The sequence below is a fragment of the Cataglyphis hispanica genome, chromosome 1 (genome assembly GCF_021464435.1).
Source record: "Cataglyphis hispanica isolate Lineage 1 chromosome 1, ULB_Chis1_1.0, whole genome shotgun sequence".
NCBI classification, from domain to species: domain Eukaryota; kingdom Metazoa; phylum Arthropoda; class Insecta; order Hymenoptera; family Formicidae; genus Cataglyphis; species Cataglyphis hispanica.
This window is the reverse complement of record NC_065954.1, coordinates 10,687,021-10,710,134: the sequence shown is the minus strand read 5'-3', so window position 1 is coordinate 10,710,134 and position 23,114 is coordinate 10,687,021. Positions and strand designations below refer to the sequence as shown.

At 26.2% G+C, this 23,114-nt stretch overlaps 2 protein-coding genes across 7 annotated transcripts in view; one reads left to right on the top strand and one right to left on the bottom strand.

Annotated features, from left to right (window-relative positions):
- Nucleotides 1-23,114, top strand: part of LOC126849519 (protein sprint) — a 186,554-nt gene that overhangs the window by 61,364 nt on the left and 102,076 nt on the right. For all 5 annotated transcript variants that reach the window (XM_050591535.1, XM_050591463.1, XM_050591525.1 and 2 more), the window contains exon 2: nucleotides 13,470-13,722. In XM_050591535.1, coding sequence (XP_050447492.1) covers nucleotides 13,642-13,722 — 81 coding nt within the window. In that variant the 5' untranslated portion in view covers nucleotides 13,470-13,641. The remainder of the gene's footprint in view (nucleotides 1-13,469; nucleotides 13,723-23,114) is intronic.
- Nucleotides 27-21,984, bottom strand: LOC126851387 (general odorant-binding protein 19a-like). Of its 2 annotated transcripts, none has more exons than XM_050595317.1 (5): nucleotides 21,808-21,984; nucleotides 2,490-2,568; nucleotides 980-1,071; nucleotides 774-885; nucleotides 27-523 (listed from the first exon to the last, which is right to left on the bottom strand). In XM_050595317.1, the coding sequence occupies exons 1-5, from the start codon at nucleotides 21,835-21,837 to the stop codon at nucleotides 438-440; spliced, it is 399 nt and encodes a 132-aa protein (XP_050451274.1). In that variant the 5' UTR covers nucleotides 21,838-21,984; the 3' UTR covers nucleotides 27-437. The 2 variants fall into 2 exon arrangements, with proteins under 2 accessions (XP_050451274.1, XP_050451266.1); XM_050595309.1 differs by lacking the exon at nucleotides 21,808-21,984 and adding an exon at nucleotides 3,217-3,406.

Sequence of the window (23,114 nt, the reverse complement as noted above, 5' to 3'; positions counted from 1 at the left end):
AAATTTTCGAGAAAAATAGGAGAGAATTTCTGAAAATTGCATGTATTTTTAAAGAAATATTTGTTTCTAAAATTATAATTTTAAACAAAAATATGTTAATATCGTGCAACTATTTATATCCTTTTTAAAGCGCTTTAACCAATTTTAACAGCTACTTTACATTACGTTAATTAAGATAAACTAGTTGTTAATTATAATAACGCATAAACATATATATATAATATTGCATAATCTTTTTTTAAGATACAATTTCAATCTTACGCCTTGTCCCTATATTTATGTAATCTATTTGTTCATATATGATTACATAAATCTTGTAATTTTTTATATTGTATATTTTTTGCAATTTTTATGTTTACTTATCGCTAAAAATCATCACACTTTTTTCTTTTATGTAATCACGTTATTTTTCCAAAATTATTTGCATCCAATTTCGATTAAGGAAAGAAGAAGTGTTCCTTATCTGTTTCATAGCAGCACTTCACAAACTGATAAGTCGTTTCGCAATCATCGCTGGCAGGGGCTGTAATAAAAAAAAAGGACAAAATTCTTAAAAAAAACTTAACTTCTTATTAAAATTATGTCATTCAACTTAAGACACTTGAATCAATTTGCAATAACTTAAGATTAAAGAACGTTTGAATTTTTAAATTAATTCTTACATCAAGATTAGAAGAACAACTTAAATGTTGATTTAGTAATTATGTCGTGAATGCGTTCTTATATCTTTTTAAAACTTTATGTTGATTCCTGTTTTACAAAAATATACTTACGACGTGCAGCGCACGCAGTTGTAACTGCTTTCAGAGGCGTTGCCATTTCGGCAGGCATCATTATATCCATCTGTTTAAGCATCATGCCTTCATCTATGCGTCCATTCTTCCACTTGATTATAAAAAAAAAAGTATATTTATGTGAGCAATTCTCTTTTGATAATATTAGATTAAATTATATTAAATATAATGATTTTATTTTTTACAGTTCGCATCGATTTCATTATACAAAGTGTGTAACATTTTAATGGTTGATTGTCATCTGGAAATTGACCTGTTTGTATTCCTTCAACAGCTCCTGCAAACATAAAAAAAACATTAAAGATTTTAATTCTGATTGTATACAATGAGAAAAATCAAATAAACATCTTTTACTATAATACTTTACGAAAATTATGGATAGTCGTTATCTTTATTTTAGAAACAGGTGTCAACGAAGCGTGCGAGAAGAGAGATCATGGTTTATCATGAAGCATTATTTTGTTGATTACCATGAGCGATTTACTAAAGGAAAGTTGAAATTATGTTGGGAAAACTAACTATTTGAAATTATGAAACGCGTCTCTATGTAACACATTTCTTACCTACAAGGAAAAATACTGTACGCTTAACAATAGTATCTAACACAAATCGCATCACATCCGGAAGACGCAAATAAGAATTAAAGCAGAGATTGCTGCAATTGCGAAAATCACGTGAAGCCACGCGTGGTTCTTGTACACGTATTCCATTCAACTTTATTTTCAAGTATTGTTGATCGTTTTCAAATTTTTTCTTTTTTAATTAGTTTTTATTAATTGATTAGCACATAATTTATGTCTCTTCTCTCCACATCACTCAAATAATGAAATTATTCAAACAAAATAATATATTTTGTTTTTGGATTCTAGTTAAAAGTTTAAGATAAAAAATGTATATTTCCACAGATATATTTATTAAATATCGAGTTTTAATAATATATTATTAAAATTAAGTAAATGCTCTGTTTCGGAAACGTTCACAAATTGAGATTTAGAAAAATTGATATTCAAAATCGACACTAATTAAAATTACTAACTGAAAATCACAGAAACATGAAGAAAGTAATGAAAGAAAATGAAAAACATAATGTGCAGTAGATTTAAAAATCTACAAACATATAGAATAATGTAATATTATAACACTTTCTATCATTGTTATTTAGATTAATTTATCAAAGATTGTTAGAAAAAAAAAGAAAACTTTTGACCTTCAAGATCTTTCGGTTTCTGCTGATTTAATATAAACAAATTAAAATTATAAATTTAAATAAGTGAATTAAGAGAGTGATGCTTTATCAGCTCTGATAAAGCAATAGTTACAGAAAAATAATTGTGTATATGTCAGTTTAGATGATTTAAATTTTATCACTTTTTGACTTAACTAGTTTTAATACTTTATTTCTACTATATATAATTTGTATTCTTAATAAATATGTAATAATATTAATATAAATATAAATATAATATAATATTTATAATATAAATTATAAAATAAATAAACTTTTTCTGTATTTAAATTTCAATATTTTATGAAAACATCGGATCATTTAGAAAATTTATACATATTTATGTACATATATTTATATATTTATCAATTATTTATCAATTATTAATTAATGATATAAACTGAAATAATGTTAATAATTATAGGATCATTCATACCTCCCATTATAAAATAAATATTTGCATAACTCACCGGGATCTGCGTGGCTTTTAGTTACACAAGAGTTTCGCATAGTCATCGCCGTCTTATGAATTTGTTCCATCGTCAACGCCTATAATATATTAAAGTTAAAGAGTATCCAGCAGAACTAAACAGCATGTAGTATATTGCACAAGAATAATGAGACATTAAATATGTATCTTCTACGACATTCCGGCTGAAGAAAAATTAATTTAAGAAAAAAAAAAAAAATAATCGAAGAATCTGTTTAAAAAGTAATAGGAGAGAAATTTAGGATGTTCTACGTATTGTATTTTTACGCTGAAGAATTAATAAGAAGCTTTTTTACACAGAATTATTTCTAATATAATCACAAAAGATATAGCACAAAAAAATTCAGTTGACTTTTTCCATGATAAAACATATTGTAAAATTCGTCGAAATCGATTCTTTTGTAATACTTTTACAGTTTTGTAATTTTTTTGTAAAGGCAGAATTGTAAATTTCTATTACAAAAGAACTGTATTTTTTTATTAATTATGATGATATCTTTTATCTTATCTTATCTCTTTCTTACAGATTAAAATTATTAAACATACACACAAAAAAAAAAATTGAAATTTTATATGAATTAGATGAAAATTCTCAACTTTGTTTATATTATTGATTGAAATATATTGATTAAAAAAATAGACTTGTCTATTTTTCATATGACTTTATTTAATATGTTGAATTATTTAATGGTTTGTGTAACACTTACAGCATTCGTTTGGTTGATCGCAAAGAGCGCGATCATAATTACGCAGATTAATACGCGGGCACACATTTTACAATATTTTTCAATTTTACAGAAATATGTATAAGTTTAATCTGAAATACTGTCTTGAAACTGTTACCGCTTCGTAACTAGCTCTCATCGTTCTTTTATAAAGACTCCGACTGTCGACAGATTGTTTGCAGCTAATATATCGGGTTGCAATCTCGTTTAGAAATTTGATTTCATAGCATTTATTCAAAGATAATTTATACTTTATGTCGTCGAGTCAAAGGAAGAAGCTTCCGTGATTCGTATGTCGAAGGAAGAAAAAGCAAGAGAAAGAAAGAGAGAAAACATACAAATTAATGGTTAAAACGTAATTACCAGTAATGAACACAATATGTAATGACATAGATATTGTTTGATGACTGCACAGATGACAGCGTATTTAGTAGGTACACGTGAGCATCTTGTAATATGTAATGTAAAACAGACGTAAAATATTTTGATGGAAAATTCTGAAAAAGTTTAATAGGAAATGCATAGTAATAATATAACAATAATATATATTATTAATACAGAATAAAATTGTTAAATGATTAAATTCTGCAAAATTAGTTACGACTTTATTTACGTTAGATTTATATATATATATTTGTTATTATATTAAAATTATTATAATTTGTATGTAATTATTCTGTTTTCTTTCCTCAATTTTAATCAATCATCTAAATCTAAAATTTCCTATTCTATCCTGATATAAAAAAAAATTATTTAGATATTAAGAATGAGAAATATATTATATTTATGATATTTACACATTAATATATTATAATATCTTGAATATTGTACAATTTATGAACATCTTATATTTTTATATCGATTCTTTTCAATTTAAACGAAGAAGAAATTAAATTGGAAGTTAAATGGAATTTCGACTTAAATTATGTCCAGTATACAGGGTGTTCTAGATCACCAGTACACCCCTTTACTTTCAAAAACTAAGCATTTTAGAGAAAAACGTTTTGAACAAAAATTGTATGGTTTTGAAGGGAACATAAGATGGTGTCATTGGTTTGACCTTGGATGGCATTGTTAAGGTCAAGTCAAGGACACCTTTAATTTCTTAAATGGAATCTCCTATTTTTTATTGCATATTCTTATAGCTTATGTCGAGAGCTTTTCAAAACGCTATAATAAAGTATTTTTGCATTAAGGATTTTTTTAGTTATTTTGTATCTTATTGTTAATCTGACATATTTTTAGTATAAAATATAAAATATCTCAAAAATTATTTAGTGTTCGATAATTGTATCGTAATACTTTTATGTACAGAATAATAAGATGAATCAAATGGTGTAAAGGAAAAATAAATAATTGTTATAAAAAAATATATTGCAAATAATTGCATACTTTTTTTTAAAAACAATTATTTTCTGTACACCATTTGATTCATCTTATTATTCTGTACATAAAAGTATTACAACACAATTATCGAAAATTAAATAATTTTTGAGATATTTTATATTTTATATTAAAATATGTCAGATTAAGATACAAAATAACTCAAAAAATTCTTAATGAAAAAATACTTTATTATAGTGTTTTGAAAAGCTCTCGAAATAAACTACAAGAATATGTAATAAAAAATGGGAGTTTCCATTAAAAAATTTTAAGTTGACCTTGACCTGACTTTGGCAATGCCACCTACAGTCAGACCAATAACACCATCTTATGTTCCTCTCAAAACCATACAATTTTCGTTTAAAACGTTTTTCTCTAAAATGCTTAGTTTTTGAAAGAAAAGGGGTGTACGTATGGTCTAAGACACCCTGTATAATGATTATATTAAGTATATAATGAGTGCATGGAATACAATAAAAATGTAATTATGCTATAGAGAGTAATTCTTAACTGCGTACGACAATGTTGCAAAGAATGATAATAGTACAGGGCAGACGATTTTTTCTTAAGGATATCACTTGTTATAAAAATTAGTGCAATTCTACCGAAGATTGTGCGATCAAAATGGCCGAGAAACTTGAAATTGAGCGGCATTCATCCATTTAGTGGTAAATATTAAATTATAGATTATACATTAAAAGTAAAAAATAAAACTATACAGAAATAGAGTATACAATAAAAGCGGAATAGAAAATTTGTGGAATAAAAAATTTGAGAAATGTCTGAAAACTGCGAATATAAAGTGGTATATCACGAATGATCAAAGTGCCGATGAATGAAAGTTTCATGAAATGTGATGCATGCCAAATTAATTGTGTGTTGGCCGGTCTTTTGTAATGCTAATTAGTTTTCAATTAAACCCAGAAACTTGACCCGTCCGACGTCAATTAGCCCTTGTTTCATTTTAGGCTGATTTGAATTCGATGGTTTAGTTAGAAAGCCGCACGTTCGTCTTTTACTAATTTTCATAATAAATTAATGTAATTATTTTAATTTGTCGCGATAAAATATGAAACATTTCCTAAGGTATGTATATGACCTTTGATGATTTTATTTTAATGTCTGGATATTTCTATTTCTAATCGATATTTTTATAATCGAATTAAATAATTAAATTAAATAAAATTTAATTATATGTATATATAATTCAGACGTATTGCGTATGGGGGAGGGAAGGACTTTATTTATTCATTACAGACTTTATTTTATTCTGAGTTCAAAGGACGTAATATATTGATAACTCTATTTTTTTCTTTCGTCATCGCTACCGGAAGTGGCAAATCAACGATGATTTCGACATATATCTCGATTTTCCGCACAATCATGTGCGCACTTCCGGGATTTCAAAATGCTACTAGGTGATAAACAATTATAAATGCTTCGTCAATTTATAGGAATAACCTGCTATATTAAGATACAATAAGTGCTTATTTTCGATTCTTATCGATTGATTACGCGTTCAATGAGGTTTTTGCGATGCAAAAATGAATAATTGTAACAAAAAGAAAATACCTCGTGGATTTTATAATTAGCACATCGTAAATGTCATGTTATATCATCCTCAATGTAGCAAATTATCGTCATTATAATTAATTATTAAAATAATTTTGGGAAAAAAAGTCTAATCAAATATTAATATGTTATGTATAATTATATATAACATGTATAAATATATAATATCCTTACATGTCTTTTTTCTTTTATAATTTTCTTTTATAATTTTTTTGTTTTTCTTTAGAAAAAATAAAATGTATAGAGTTTTGAAAAAAATTTCTATATATAATTATATAACTATTATATAAACGTATAAAATTATATATATAAAATATAATTATATGTAGAATATTGTATAATCTAAATTGCACATTTTATTTTTTAAGATTATTTTATTTATTATTTTGTCATTATTCTTTTTATATATTTTGCTGCATATAAATACAAAAATTATACAATAGAAAGAAAATATACACGAACGTATTATATATATGTATTACTTATATATGATATGTATTAATTATATATACTTATATTTAATTATATGTAAACTCTTTTTCCGAGATGTAAAGGTAATATTTATTTTTGAAGTATTATTAAATAAAATTTAGCACGGCTGGTAGAATGCATGGTTACATACAACTCGGCGCAATTCATATATGCCAGTCTTTTTTATCTCTTTAAAAAAGATAATTGTACATAACTTATTCAATTATTTTCTTTTGTTAAATATTATAGAAAAAAAAAAAACAATGCAGGATATAGTTTTCATTAAGTAATATTACTGTAGATATTTAGTAGATATAAATTAAGGAATAATATATACATATATTACTGATAAAGTATGCTAATAGTAATACAAATGTGTTATTTACTATTTATTAATATGTTATTTATTAATTATTTTATATTGGATATTTTTTTATTCATCAATATGTGATTTATATTTCATTATTAATATATACTAATAAAAGCCAGGCGCTCAAATAATTTTCTTTAAAAGTGCTTAATTAATTAATTATTAATTATTTATTAGTAATAATTAATAATATTAATAATAACAATATTTTATAAATTAAAACTTTTTTTCTTTTTCTTGTAATTTCTAGAAATAAGTTGATTTAAAATACAATAAATGTGTATTTGGAGTCAAAATTAATTGATGACGTAGCATATTAAAAAGTGTATATATTAAAATTAAAAATATTTAAAAATATTTAAAGTGTATATATTATCAGTATTAATATATTCACGTACAGTAATATAATAATTAAATAATCGTGTTTATAAAGTATTTATTTTTAAGCGCATTCTGAAAGGAAATCTCAATTGAGATTTCAATTAGCTTATGATAATAACGAATTACGAGCGGAAATGAAACGGCGTTTAATCATGTAATGAGGGACGACTGCGCGCTTATATAAGAAATTAATAACAATTAATTATTTTGCTGTATTAATGCACTTAGATTTAATTCATACTAATCACGAAATAGTTAAATATTTCAATATTTTCTTCATATTGGAGATTTGTTAACATCATATCAAAAGGATGATATATAAGAAAAGATATAAAAATATTTTTAAAATTGCATAAAGAGAGAGAGAGATAGAGAGAGAGAGAGAGAGAGAGAGAGAGGGGGGGGGGAGGGAGAAGTACATGAATTATTGTTTTTTTTTATTAATTAATACGTGCTTTAATTAATGGGGAACGAAAACTCCTTTTTTGCCTATGAAATGATTGCCAAAAACTTTGTTTATCTACATCGTATTGCTGACAATCTTAAGTATTAAAATGTTATGTCATTATAAAGAAAACTATAACAAGTAAAACAATATAAAATATTTTACGTTTATTATTTTACGGTACCGTTATTGTAAAACTGTTATTGTATTGTAAAACCGAGTATATAACATTTCGAGTATTTCCTTAAATAAAAAATATAAAACTTGAAATAAACATGCAAAGCCTTTACTTTTCGAATACTTTATCTTTACACTTTTATTATGCAGATTATTCAAAAGAATGGATTTGTGCAAATTTAATCGAATAGCTATGTTAAAAGAAAAGTGCAATTGCATTTTTCCGGTACATTGTTGCACTTGAAGCATTGCTACATTCAATGAGATCGTAAAGAGAGTTATTATTATTGTTATGCCATTTAATTTTTCTTTGTGTCATTTTTTTCTATTGTCAGCCGTTCTCGAGAAAATCACGGTTGGCGGTCGCTTCGGGCCCACCTTGTACGTGTTATATTTACAATATAAGAGTCCATTCACATAAAAGTCGGCGCATCTGAGGTCGTTGTCAGTTAATAGCAACACAGCTCAATGGCAGCGATGGTAGTAATGGTGGTGGCTGAAGGCGGTTGATGGTGCTGATGGCGTTAATGCTGGGACTAGTGGTACCCGAGACTCTACGTGCTCTCGTCGTCGTCTGTTCCTGTCAAAGTCCGCGCTGCTAAAAATAATCATTTTATTCGAATGTCGCGCTGTTCAAAAATACAATCGATTGTCATTAATTACGACGAATGCTTTTGATTGTTTGATTTCCTTCAGTGTTCTCAGTTTCTCATGTCCTAGGATTTACAAGTGATAAAATGAAGAAAGAACCAGAGAATACGCAATTACAGTGTACAGGTGTGTGGGTGCTATGTGTTAGGTAACATATATAGATACTACATATATATATATATATATATATATATATATATATATATATGTATATTATATTTTAATTAGTGAATTGAAATGATTTTCAATAAGTGTTTTTTTTTCTTTTATTATTAGTTTTTAATCTTTTTTTTTGGCTTCCCATGTTTCTTTCGATTTTTGAAAGTTTCAAAAAAATTGATATTAACATATCTTAAATATATCTAATTAATAGAAAGGAAAATTTTAATTTTTTATTAAACAGAGTTTAATCGATTTTATTTAATCATTTATATCTAATCCATATCTAATCAGTATCTGTTTTGTTATTATATACTTTATACTTTATAATTTATTTAAATGATACTATAATTCAATGGTACTTTTTAATAGTGAGAATTAATGAAAGAAAAATAAAATAGAAATAAATTTTGTTCCCTTTACTGAAACTTGTGTACTTAAATGTTATTGCATCGGTTTAGAATCTCCATAATTTATTCCTCTACAGCAGACACGCGAATGAACACCTCTCACAAGTAATTATTCTCTCGTGCATGATGTCATTAATTATTATGCAAGTAGCCTATACCACAAACATCGTTTCTTTCGTAATCAAACGAGCGCGGCAAACGCTCGTGCATTATTAATTAAGTGCCATTGAGCATGATGAAAATAGCTCCGGTCATGTTTCAGCTCGCCCATTAATCAAACTTATTTGTATCATAACAATGCAAATAAATTTTAAGATTAAAAATATTTATTAGAAAGGAGTTGGAATTACAACAAAATATAAAAGAAATATAAATAAGATAAAAAATATCTTATAAACAGAAGAATAAAATTTGTTTACACACGCAGTGTAGAAGAAAAAAAAAACAGAATAAAATTATTTTACTCGATCTTAAAACGTTTTCTTTTGTCATTATGTAATTCAAGATAATTAATTTGAAATTATTTGAGAAAGAATGTCTATTTATTTTTCTATCGAAAAAAGTTTTTCTTCTTCAAAAATAAAAATTAATTAATTTTTTTATAAAACTTGTGATTTAACGAAGCAAACAGATGTAATATAATTATATATACATTAAATTTATAATAAAAAAAAAATAATAATTTTTATCATAATGTGGGATAAATTCGCAAATTACAAATACAAACGCAGCTGGATGCTATGCTTTTCTTTTTTGTTTTACTGTGAAGTTGTATTCGCAATTTTTCAAGTGACTCAAATGACATTCCTGGCGCTAGCATTCATGCGCGCGTGTCATTCTCGAGTTTTGCGCGAACAGTGATTCATTTTCACATTCGATGTTCTTCTCGCAAATTCGAGAGACGGTATTTAACTGTCTGCCCTCACCTGTCTTGAACTCGAGGGACCTCACCTCACATTCACAGAACAGGAACTACGGCAGGCGCCTCTTAGGAATGCACCTTCCTCACGTCCGCAGTCTATTCAGTACAAATTCGTGAATTCCTTAAATCCGGTACCCCCCCTCCCCCCCACCATATTATTCACTGCCAGAAGAAGAAGTGCCATTTTTTCTTTTTTTTTTTTTCATCGTTCTTACATTCGGCACGACAGTCGGATATATAGGCGTGAGAAAAACGCAGTCGAGGAAATGAAAAACAATACCGTTCGCCTATCTTTTAGAGACTTGAATCCGCCGTATAAAGGCACACAGTAGAATTTATTATACACAGTGTCTCTCTCTTTCTCTCTCTTCTTTGATCTGTGTTCTAGTATAAAATTTTAATAATAATTTCTTTGATCTTCCAAGAATTATGAATGTACATTTTTAATTTAAATAATAAATATTAATTATTATAATTAATATTAATGTTATTGTATCGTTTATATTATATATATATATATATATATATATATATATATATATATATATATATATATATGTAAAATAATATAAAAATATAAATATAAAAATATATTTATATTTTTATAAATATATTTTATATTTATATTTTTATATTATTTTACATATATATATAAAATATATATTTATATTTTTATAAATATAAAAAAAATAAAATATATATGTAAAAGTTTATTATATATATATATATATATATATATATATATATATATATAATAACTTTTACATATACGAAAAAAGAATTTCTCCTCTCATGTCCGCCAATTCTATTAAATACTAATTTAGCATTTCTATTAATTAACTTTTAAAGAAATCTTAAAATGAAGCATTAAAATAAATTAGATTGCTTAAGAATTACTTAATAGAATTGGCGGGCATAAGAGAGGGAATTTTATTTTTCTTTCGTATATATGTAGTGGCGTGCGCATTGGATTTGTGCAATTTCATATGCAATTTTATATGCACCGCAGATATCATAGGAGACGTTCTTTATTGCGGTTGCTGTTGCCACCTGTTGCCATACACTGCAATTAATATGCAAGATTTCTTCTGTTAAGCGTTCTGCAAAACTGCTACGAATTGACGTTGCAAATACAGGGGGAAAAAAAAAATTTGTACATTTTTATCTTATTAAAAATTTTTAATAATTTAGTAAAATAAATATGGAATATATATTGTATTTTTTTGTTTGAACATTTATTTTTGAAAAAAAATCTGTTGTTTTCGAGATATCTTCGGAAGGAGGATTTAAAATGAATTACTCTGTGTACATGCAAATTTTTAGGATAATTTTTCTTAGAATTCTTTTAAAATAATTCTATTGTTGAAATTCTCGTAAAAAATTGCTTTTTTTATAGTTATTTTTAATTTTCTAATTTTTTTTTTTGTTATTTTATAAGTTTCCAATAAATTAGTAAATTTTTAGGTTTGTAAGTATTAAAATATTGACAACGAATACACAAAATATGCACGTGTGAAAAGAACATAGGCAGGCGTATATGTAGTGTAATTCTCTATACATTGCTCTCATGAAATGCTTGCAGCTGCTCTTAGCAGACGCATATGGCAGTGCAATGCGTTGATTAATCTCGATTAAGATTGATTCGCTTGCGAAATCATTTGAACGATCCTTAACGATGACGTCGGACAGCCAAGAGTATTTTTGTATCGAGTTGCTAACGAATATTTTGCTTGTGCGTTTGCGTGTTTCTTTTAACTAGCTGTAAAAAAAAAGGAGCGGAAGCGGAAGCCATTGTCTTGCGTAATAGTACTGAAATATAATTATACAGTTATCTTTTCAGTGAATATAATTTTGAATTTTTTTAGACGGAATCGAAAGCCCTTAACAGCGTTTACGGAAGTAAAATTTATGAATTTTTAAGATAATCCTAATTTATTTCGACTATCCACATTTTCTTTGACAAGGAGGTCAGCATTTTTAGGATTGATAACGCGGAAGTACTAGCTCAATTACCTTTTTTGTTGCACGAGAGGAGATGTGAACTAAATGACTCATTGTCAATAATCTCTCATAGTGAACTGGTGTTATATTTCCGAATAATTAAATTTAATCGACGAGATCTGTCAATCGTGAAAAGATTAATATAATTTGAATTTAACAAAATTTTATATATTTAATTAAATTAATTAATTAAATTGAGAATAATTGATTGCAATCAATGATCATGTGTTTTTATTTCGTAATAAATTTTGATAAAGTTTTATTTGCGAATACAAATAATTAATTAAAATATATCTTTTTTTTTAATAATAAGACTTTTCGAGTTTTATTTCAAGTACTTTTTATACACTCAATATATTAATTGTAATTACTGATATGACACAAAATATTGATGATAATTACATAGACAGGAGATTTCAGGACATATATTAACAATTTATAATTTATGCAGGCTCAAAGTTAAAACAATTGTTAAAAATTTTAATTTTTTGATTTCTTTATATATCTTTTTTTTCTGTCAATTCAATTCTTTTATATGTATGTGTCAATGCAAGGAAGTGTGCAAAAACTTGTGGCAAACATTTCTTAGGGAAAGTCGCAAAATTATGGCAGTTATCAAGGCCGCGACCTTCCTGAAGAGTATAATAAACTTTAAAAGAATTCGCAGCGCGAATGCGATGCGATGAGAAAACGAAACAAACGGGAATAATTCGTGAATAAGTCATGACGCTAGGAATTTACGTTCCCTTGCGCATTATGAAAATCATGGCGGAAGGAAAAAGCCAAATAAATTCCATGGGAAGGGATAAGTCTCCTCGTGCATAACTACAGTATTAACATTCTAAATAATGTTTTGCTATTTTACATTTAGAGATCTTGCTAGATATATTCTAACTCAACTGGCAATGAGATTTATAATATAATTTCAAAATTTATCTTATTAATAAATTTAATACTTTGTATAAATTTAATAAATAATTATGCTGAAATGTATATATTATGTAATAATTTTTTATTAGATTTAATATAATATAATATATTGCAATATGATATAACACTTAGAAATCGATGCGGCAAATCTTCAAATAATATATACATACATATATATATATATATATATATATATATATATATATATATATATATACATATGTGTATAATATATATGCAATATATATAAATTATTTTTGTGTGCATTGTTTTACTCATGCTATTTATTTATATTTTATAAGATTGAAATGAAATTACTTAACCCTGTGTTTAATTACTATTGTTTTTGATTTTGTGTTACAGATGGTTGATAAATGACATAGATACGTGTGAGAAGTGTGTGTGTGTGTTTTGTTTTATTTTATTTTTAATAAAGCCTATGGCGTTAATATTTTATTTGATTTAATATTTAAATTTATCAATAAATGTGTGTTGTGAAATTTGTGAGGTGATCGTAAACTAATATGAGAGAAAGATGACGTCGCTAGTTCAGAGGGATTTCGGATCCCAGAGGAAAAGGGAGTCCACTAGCAGCACAGCATCCAGCTATTTGTTGGTGAGTATCATAAATTATAGTCACAATAACAATCACTATTACAAATTATTTACAATGATGAAAAATATTGTGTCTGATTAAATGCTCGTGATCCAAATATATTTTAGTGATGAAAAAAAAAATTTAGTTGACGAAAAAATATGTGGAGGCTTATTTAATAATCATTTAAAAACATTCTATAATATACATATACAAGTAGTGTAGACCACAAGTAGTAAAAATAATTGTGTTAAAATGTCATGTGTTAAAATTGAATATTCTATTAATAACAAATTTCTTTTGATTAATTTAAAAAATTAATCATTTAAGAAATTTAATATTAAAAAATTAAACTCTTAATATTAAAAATTAAGAGTTTCTTTAATATTATCATGTAAAAAAGATATTTTTTCTTAAATAAAAAAGATATTTTATTTAATTATCTATATATATATATATATATATATATATATATATATATATATATATTTATAATCTCATATCAAAATCTTGTTATCAATTGAATTGAATTAAAGACACGATTTCATTATCTATCTTTGCTGTACTATTTTATTTTATTTTTTAAAATTTTATTTTTTTTTAATTTAATTTATTAAGTGCTTCATGCACATTATCACTCACAATTCGTTGCACGAAATATTGATTTTGTAAGAAAAATATTTTTTTGTGAAAAAATATCTTTACGCCGAAATATTTTTTGAGAGAAAATCGATTCTCCCGATATCCGAGTGGTTTTAGGACACCCTATAGTCGGTAATTCGCACGTGTCTCGATGTGAATATCCGCGCGGGAAGCTGGGATGCGAATAAGCGTGTCCTTTGCCGCTGCAAGAGAGGAAATTGCGTGACGTACAAGAGAAACTGACGCCATTTATCACGGTGAGGCAAGGGAATGGCTAACGCTGTCGCACGGAAATTTTCGGCGACCCTGGAAAAACTTCGCTTTGATTACCTATGCGTGCGTTATTTCTATTTTTTATCTCCCTATATTTTTTTCTTCGAACACGAGGCGAGAATTTAAAATTCAACATCCTTGCTGTGGAAATTGCTCGACATTGCGATTTTTCACAAGCAGAAAAATGGCAAAAAATTTAAAAATAAGAAAAAAACATATCACAACACATGAGGCTTTCAGATAAAAAGATTCTTTTAATCAAAGAAATGTTCATGAATGCAAATTATATCTTCTAAATGATTTCAAACTTTTATTTTAATTAGAGATTATTTTATCAATATATATATTTAGCATAATTTTTTTTTGTAAGTAAATAAAGCAAAATCTTTTTTGTGAATTAAATTTAAAACTCTAGAAAAGGGAATCTAGCTCTAATGGCGTTGATCTTGATTGCTATATTATCAAGGTTGATTATTTTCTTTTTTCTTTTATCACTATTATATTATTAATTTGTTAATATTAATAATTTAATATTAAATTTAATATTAATTTGTGAAAATTAAAAATAATTAAGAATAAATTTATTGTATTTTCAAGATTGACATATAGTATTTATTTATAGTATAAATTATCTCAATAATCTTTTTAGGAATATGATTAGATTAGATATGATAGAGACATGAAATATAATGTGACAAATAATATATTTCATATTTTTTTGTAATATTTTCGAAATACATATACATGTAAATATTGAATATCAATATAGAGAAAATATTGTAAATAACGGTAAACATAAAAAGTGGATAGAAGGATTTGAAGTGTCCTAGGGACGAAAAATAAAGTGTCATCGTGGTACCAGGGGAACCCGTCGAACGAAATCTTGTCTTTAATGCAAATGTCGTCATGCATCGGGGGTGAGATATCGCGTCTTTGTAGAATTAATGTTCACGATGTTTCCTTTTCATTTCCGGTTTCTGGGTAGTTTTCAAAACGTATGATAAATTGTTCATCGTTTCGCTTAAGCAAAAATCCATTTTGCTTTCTTGAAGTGCTTTAGTGATGAAAATAATTCGAGCATTTGGATAATATGCATGCAAAAAAAAAAAAATAGAAAACACAATGAAAATTTGATTATTTATAGTAAACTATGTCTAAATATATATCTCCGAGAAATATAAATAAATTTAAAAATTTTCTTGCAAAAGGGAAGTTATGTGTTAAGTATTAAAACAAATTTTATTTTTTTAATAAGGAGTACATTGTTTATTTTCATATATGTTTTATAAAATTTTTTCTTTTTACATACACACAAAATTATACATAATAAGAATACATTAAAAATACCTTTCAAAAAAAAAATATATATATATACATATATATATATATTTTTTTTGAAAGATATTTTTAATGTATTCTTATATATATATATATATATATATATATATATATATATATATATATATAAGAATACATTAAAAATATCTTTCAAAAAGAAAAATATATATATATGTATATGTTTATGTATATATATATATATATATATATATATATATAATATTATTATTAGCTCACATATTTTAATTAATAACGCAAAAACTATTGCGAATTTTGCAAAATGGTGTAGGACTTTTCGACTCAGTTTGGCCCAATCTACCTTCGCACTTCGGGTGTGTCAAAATTTTTAGGACACCCTGTATAATATAGAATTTTTATATAACAACACATATATAAACATCATTTTTACGCTATTTTTAAACTAAGATTAGGAGAGATTGAAAATAAGACCGTGATTATATTTAGAATTAAACACATAAAATTATGGACACATTTTAACTACAAGACAGAACAAATAATGGATAATCTAAAATTTGCTTGTCATGCAGACTCTCACACATATGGTAGATACATATGAAAGTTGCGTGGGAGGTCACTACAAAACTACTCGTGAATATTCAGTGGAGCATTAACTTACGCGTAGCTTACACGGGCAGGGACCATCTGTTCTTATCCGTGCGCCGAGTTTAAAGCGTTTTTAAGTTGTCGGGACAATGGGGTGGCTGCTAATACGAGGGTCGGCGAGAGGGATGGCGATGATGGAACGGACCTGGTCGTGCTTAGGCATAATCGCGCAGACAGTCCACTTCATATGCGAGGATAATTGTGGATGTTTTTCAAATGGAGGATATATATATATATATATATATATATATATATATATATATATATATATCATTTGAAAAACGAAAGTTTCACTGATGGCGCCGTTATCGAAATCGGAGTTAATTGTCATTGATACGGTCAAAAATAAAATTGTACATTCGGCATAAAAAATTACATTTATATAAACATGTAAAAGTTCGTTTTATGGATCAATCATGCACACAATCGATAACTCGTATTTCAAGAAAAATTTTGAAGAAGAGTTGTTTAATCGGCACATATTTATCACACATTTAATAACAAGTGGAATTTTTGTCATACCAATTGCATATATAAATTTTATTTTAATACTTGTAATAATATTTTTATTTCTTTGTTGCTGTAAATTTTATTTAATTATGTTTATAATGACTGAAGTTACTTGATATTAATATTTTTCTTGTTTTGATTACCTGATTTTTCTGATTAGATTTTATGATTTTATGATTATGATAGAATGATATATAAAAAACAAAAATATTAATATCAAGTAATTTCATTATAAAATTCATTAAGTAAAATTTACAGCAACAAATAAATTATTTTCATATATATAATATTTCGAATTATATTATATATTATTTTTGGCATGAACTCGTTATTTTTAAAGACCTTATACAAAGAGAGAAGAGCACGTTGCGTGGCAACATTTTATTAACAGGGGCTTTTTTGATCATAGCTTAATTTTGCAACAGTTAATCATATCCGAAATTTGAGGGATAGTTGGTCCCCTTTAAGTCGTCGACTTAAAGGCGCGCTTCTGCATCGTAAAAATACTTTGAAGAAAGCACCGTCGTACATTTTGGAGGTTTCGACTTTTAGCGTTACCGCGCATCTTGGCTCTTTCAAATAATTTAACATCGTTTTAAGTTGATTGAAGACGAGATTTATTGCAACGAGATTCACTTTCTCGCCTTCGTCCCTCTTGACCGAATCGCCTCCCTCACTTTTGTAATAATCAAATGGCTTATTATAAATTTATATTATTGGTATGAAAAACTTAAAATAAGAATAGTTACATGTGTAGTAAGAAAAGTGGAATTTATTATTATTTTTTTATATTATTATTTATTATTATTTATTATTTTATATTTATTATTATTATTTATTATTTTTATATTATTATTTATTATTTTATTTTTATATTATTATTTTTTATATTATTATTTATTGTATATATTATGCACATAATGGTCTTTAAATTGATCGTTAAACAAAAGTATACAGTTATCTTTTCAGTTTGTTATCTAACACCGTATCGAATATATTTTATGCAACAAACTTGTCTGATTACCCTCTTCAACAATTTCTGTCTGAATTAATCTCTCTTTACGGCAATTATTATTTATTTGTTTTAATTAATATTTATTATAAATGCAAATTATATATAAAATGTTTTCTCGCTTATCTTATTCTCTTAGCAATTGTTTAAACATATTTAATAAGTAAAATTTAAATTAAGAAAATATATATTATTTATAATATATAATATATATATAATATATAATATATTATTTATAATATATAATATATATAATATATAATATATTATTTATAATATATAATATATATAATATATGTTATTTATATATAATACTATTATATAAAATACTTATATAATATAAAATATATAATATTTTTTGTCAAGTTATATACAGGATGGTAGAAAAAAAAAATTTGAATTTTGATGGAATCCCATCTTTTCTCTCCCTCTCTCCTTTCACATTATTAGCATGCCACGCTCCAACTACGAGTCTTCTGTTTTGATCGGATGTTGCTTAGCAATTGAACTAGTTACTACTGGCAGCCGAGTTGCCGAGTATCGATTCTCAGATAGTTAGTGCCTGCACATTTATGTTTAAGTTCAGTCACCTACGACACGCGCGTTAAATAGTGTTGTGATGATATATTAATGCAGCATTCTATAACATTTGGTATATAAAATTACTCTTTTAAGATAATACTAATTAGTATTATTGTAATGCTATATATATATATATATATATATATATATATATATATATATAAGTTTTATGTGTGTGTATGTGTGTGTGTGTGTGTGTGTGTGTGTGTGTGTGTGTGTGTGTGCAGTATATTATAAATATATAAAATTCTAATATAATAATAATAATATATATTTTGACAGTTTATGGCACATAGATTGAAGTTTCTTTACATGATATGTACAAGAATGTGAAACTCGTTATTTGATGTAATCGCGAAAAATATTGCTAGACGATTGCTTCTGTCACTCGAATTTTGCGCGAGATTAAAGGTAAACAGATGCGGAACGAGGTGTGGGAGGATCATCTCTATTTTCTTTTCGCCGACTTCGTAGACGAATGAAATATCTCGGATAATTCCTCCCTCGCAGACGAGCAGCGACTTTTTAATATCGTGCGAGATAGATACATAAATAGTTGGTGATATTGAAGTTTGTAATTCGTGCGGCGATGGTGTTCCTTTCGTTTGTATGATGCATCGAGACTTGCTATTTTAATGGAATTGGAGTAAAAATGAATAGCAAAGAGAAAAAAAAAGAATTGATTTTTAAAAAGAGCAACTTTGAATTTCTTTCTCCGGAATAAGGTTCCCTTTCTTAATCGAAAAAAACAAAGAGTTATTTTCATTGGGGATACATTTTAAAATATCTTTGAATATGTTACGCAATTCCCATTTACCGTGAATCATAAATCGTCTGAAGTCGCCCATCTCTTTGTTACAAATTTTAAAATATTTTTTACTTTAAATTACATCTATTAAATATGTGTTTGAATAAAATAACCAAGAAATAATTATATATATATAATTTATTATATTAAATATTAATTAAATAATTTGTCGTGGAGAGAGAGTTAGATAGAAATTATTTACGAAATTGTTTAAGGATGTTCTGGATGTACAATAAGTAGTAAAAAATTGTCAAAATTAAAAAGAAAACATGTTTCTTATGTTATTACTGTTTGAAAAATTAAAAAAATAAATTCGGGTTTTGAAGAAAATTAAAGTATCGCAAAATAATATGGATTTTGAAAAAAAAAATCGTTGTAATTAATATTCTTCCTAATTTATGGCAAAAACTTTTGATCGCGAATACTCTCTGTAATCATCTGCAAAAAACAATGAAAAACGAGTAATTTGCAGAAAGAGAAAAAGAGACAGATAATATTTTTCTACAATTTTTAGTAAATAACTTTTAAACGAATTAGTGGATCTAAATCAAGTTTTGCACAAATATTTATTAGAATTTCCTTAATAGATGTGAAAATTTTTATTTCATTGGTAATATTTTTTCTTTGTCAAATTTGTCAATAAGTGCTACAATAGGCGATTTTCCATAAGAATCAATAGTAACTTTAAATTTAAATAACTTCCAAACCATTAAAAGAATTGTGCTTAGTTTTTGCACAAATTTTCAGAAGAAATAGTAGAACAATCTATGAAATTTTAATGCTTTTGTTAATATTTCGATACATGTCACATACATCCTTAAGAAGTTAATTATTTTTTTGTTTAAGAAATATATAAATTATAAGAATTAACGCAAAAAATATTTTGTTGTTTTATTAAAGCGAAATATAAATAATAAATTTTCTGCGGTCTTTCCTTTTTTTCGCGTCGAGTCGCGCTTTGGAAATGCACGATTCGTGAATGATAAGTGCAATGATATTCGCAGCAAAGTGAAACTGCACGCCTTAGTCCTGAAAAATGTCATCTCACGCATACTTATATTTTCAAGTCACAAAAGAAGCGACGATCGCTATCAGAAATGCAAACCAGGTTTATCGTCACGCAGCGCGTTTCGACAGTTATTTATAGTTACCACGTATATATGATTATGTATCGTGCGTGATGCATGTTTATACGTGTGGGGATGCGTTAGTGTCGAATCTTCTTCTTCGTTTGCTCTCTGGTGACGCGATGGATTTCCTTTTCGGGATGTTTCGCCGAGGTTACTCCATTTATATGAATTGGAGTTTTCTGCGTGTGTCTGTATACGTGAATGTATTTGTCATTGACGATGAGCCATTGCATCGCGATTGCTTATACATTATTTTTTTTTTTACATTAAAAAAAATTAATTATTTTTTATTTTCATTGTTTTTATTATTTATAATATGATCGTGAATATATTTTATTATACAATTAAGTATATGAAATAGATTAATAATTGGTCAAAAATTTATTAAAATAATTTATTAAAAATATATGCAATTTCTTTCGCTACAAATAAAAAGTTTAATAATTTTTAAATGAACAGTACAGTTTTTTTTTTTTTGCTCTTTTTCTCTTTTCCTTATTTTCATTCTATCTGTTCCTTTGTCTCTTATAGAACATAGGAATTATTTGGTATAATTACCATCATGTACGAATATGTGTGTAGCAATGAAAAGGTTGAAGCTTGATATCTTAATCCTAGTAAGATTATCGTGTAATGTGTTAAGCTTGCCAATGGCACGTATTACAATACAATGCACAAGAGATAATCCATATTACCCTATTGTTATCAGAACAAATGTTATTTAGTAGCAAAAAATTCAAGCTAATAATGTTGACTTTGAGAAATAAATATAAATATTAGAAATAATGATAATTGACGTAAAAAATAAATGCAGGATGAACGTATTATAGTTAATTATTTAAAATAACTCTATATTTATATTTATATTTATATTTGACGATACAGAAAATATTATACATTAACATTTTTTTATATTATATTATTTATTTTTTATTTTATTTTATTTTTTTTCCTATTTATTTTATTTCTCTCTTTTTTATATTTTCATATTAAATTATATCTACATTCTTCTTTATCTTTCTATTTATTTTGTTTTATTTGTCACGGTATACAATTGCATGAAATTTTATTGATACAAATAGTCATGTAACTTGAGTATATAATCACACGTGTGTGCGTGTCAGCTCGCGAGTAGACGCCTTTATTTATTTGACACATCGCCGGGCCGCACTATCCGTTTTACTTACACCCTTTCCGGCGTCTATCGACGTCTTCATCTGCACACGTGCAGGTCGTACACACACGCAATAGAGATACGCATACACGCGTACACATATCTTACAGTGGCCTTATCACCCCGCAACTGGCCAGCGGAGAACACATAACGCGGCCAATCGGCCGCAGCTGTCGTTCTTGTACACAGTGTGTTCCGATAGTAACGGCATGCGCAGGTGAAATCGACAGTCAGACTGCGCTATGATAAAACGATAATCGTCCAGACAATTCGCGATGAGTCACGTTTCACACGCGATAAATGCGTCGCATTTATCGCGCGCATGCCTGGCTTCCTTCTTATTTTATTCTTGGTATCTCTTTTCCTATGATAGTGTTAATTTTAATTGCGCTGCGATATTAAATGAGGAACGATGGCTTGTGCTTTTGTAAGAAATAAATTTAGGTGCACGATAAAAAATTGAATTAATTAATATAGCGAAATTAATTGAGCATAATAATGAGAAATATATGCAAGATATGAATGAAGAAAAAATATATGGAGAATTTCTTAACCGATTTGATAATCTTTTCAATGCGCGCGAACGATATCGAAAAATATGGGGTTTGCCAAATTTGCAGAATTTTTTAATTAAATTAAAATTCTGTCAAGGTTCACAATTGAATTAATTGAAGAATGTATTTTTCTTATTTATTTATATGTATAAAAGTCAAAAAATTGTCGTTTATTTTCAATTATCAATTACTCAAACGTCATATTTTTCTTTTGAAGAAATTGATTCAAAATCGAATAATCTATAATTTATGCAAAACATTCTTTATCACAACATTGTTATGTTACATATATTGTAGTATAATAATATTATATACATTATATATATATATAACGTACATTTAAATTTTTATTTAAATGTATTATATTTTATTTAAATGTATATGACTTTGATATTTACAAATGTAACTTCAAAGTTTTCAGATTAATTTGATAATTTTTGCGAATACAAAAAAGATTTTAAGATATCTTTTAAAAATAAAATAAGATTTATTTTTATCTTTAAAATATTTATTTAATATTAATTTATTATTTATTTAATACATTTATGTAAAAAATGTATTTATATATAATAACAGCAATAGATTCAAAGTATTAATAATCAAGTAGGAAAACTGGCAGATAAAAGTCAAGGCGCGGGTATTGTCGCATTGAAGCTGTCAATTTTTTCACTTAATTATATTCATACATTGTGTTTTATAAACACAACTCCTTTATATATATATATATATATATATATATATATATATATATATATATATTTTAAAT

Coding starts and splice junctions, on each gene's coding strand:
- LOC126851387 (XM_050595309.1), bottom strand. CDS start 3,282: ATGTGTGCCCGCGTATTAATCTGCGTAATTATGATCGCGCTCTTTGCG. Junction 886..979: donor TAATGAAATCGATGCGAACT/GTAAAAAATAAA, acceptor TTTATAATCAAG/TGGAAGAATGGACGCATAGA. Junction 524..773: donor AACTGCGTGCGCTGCACGTC/GTAAGTATATTT, acceptor TTTTTATTACAG/CCCCTGCCAGCGATGATTGC.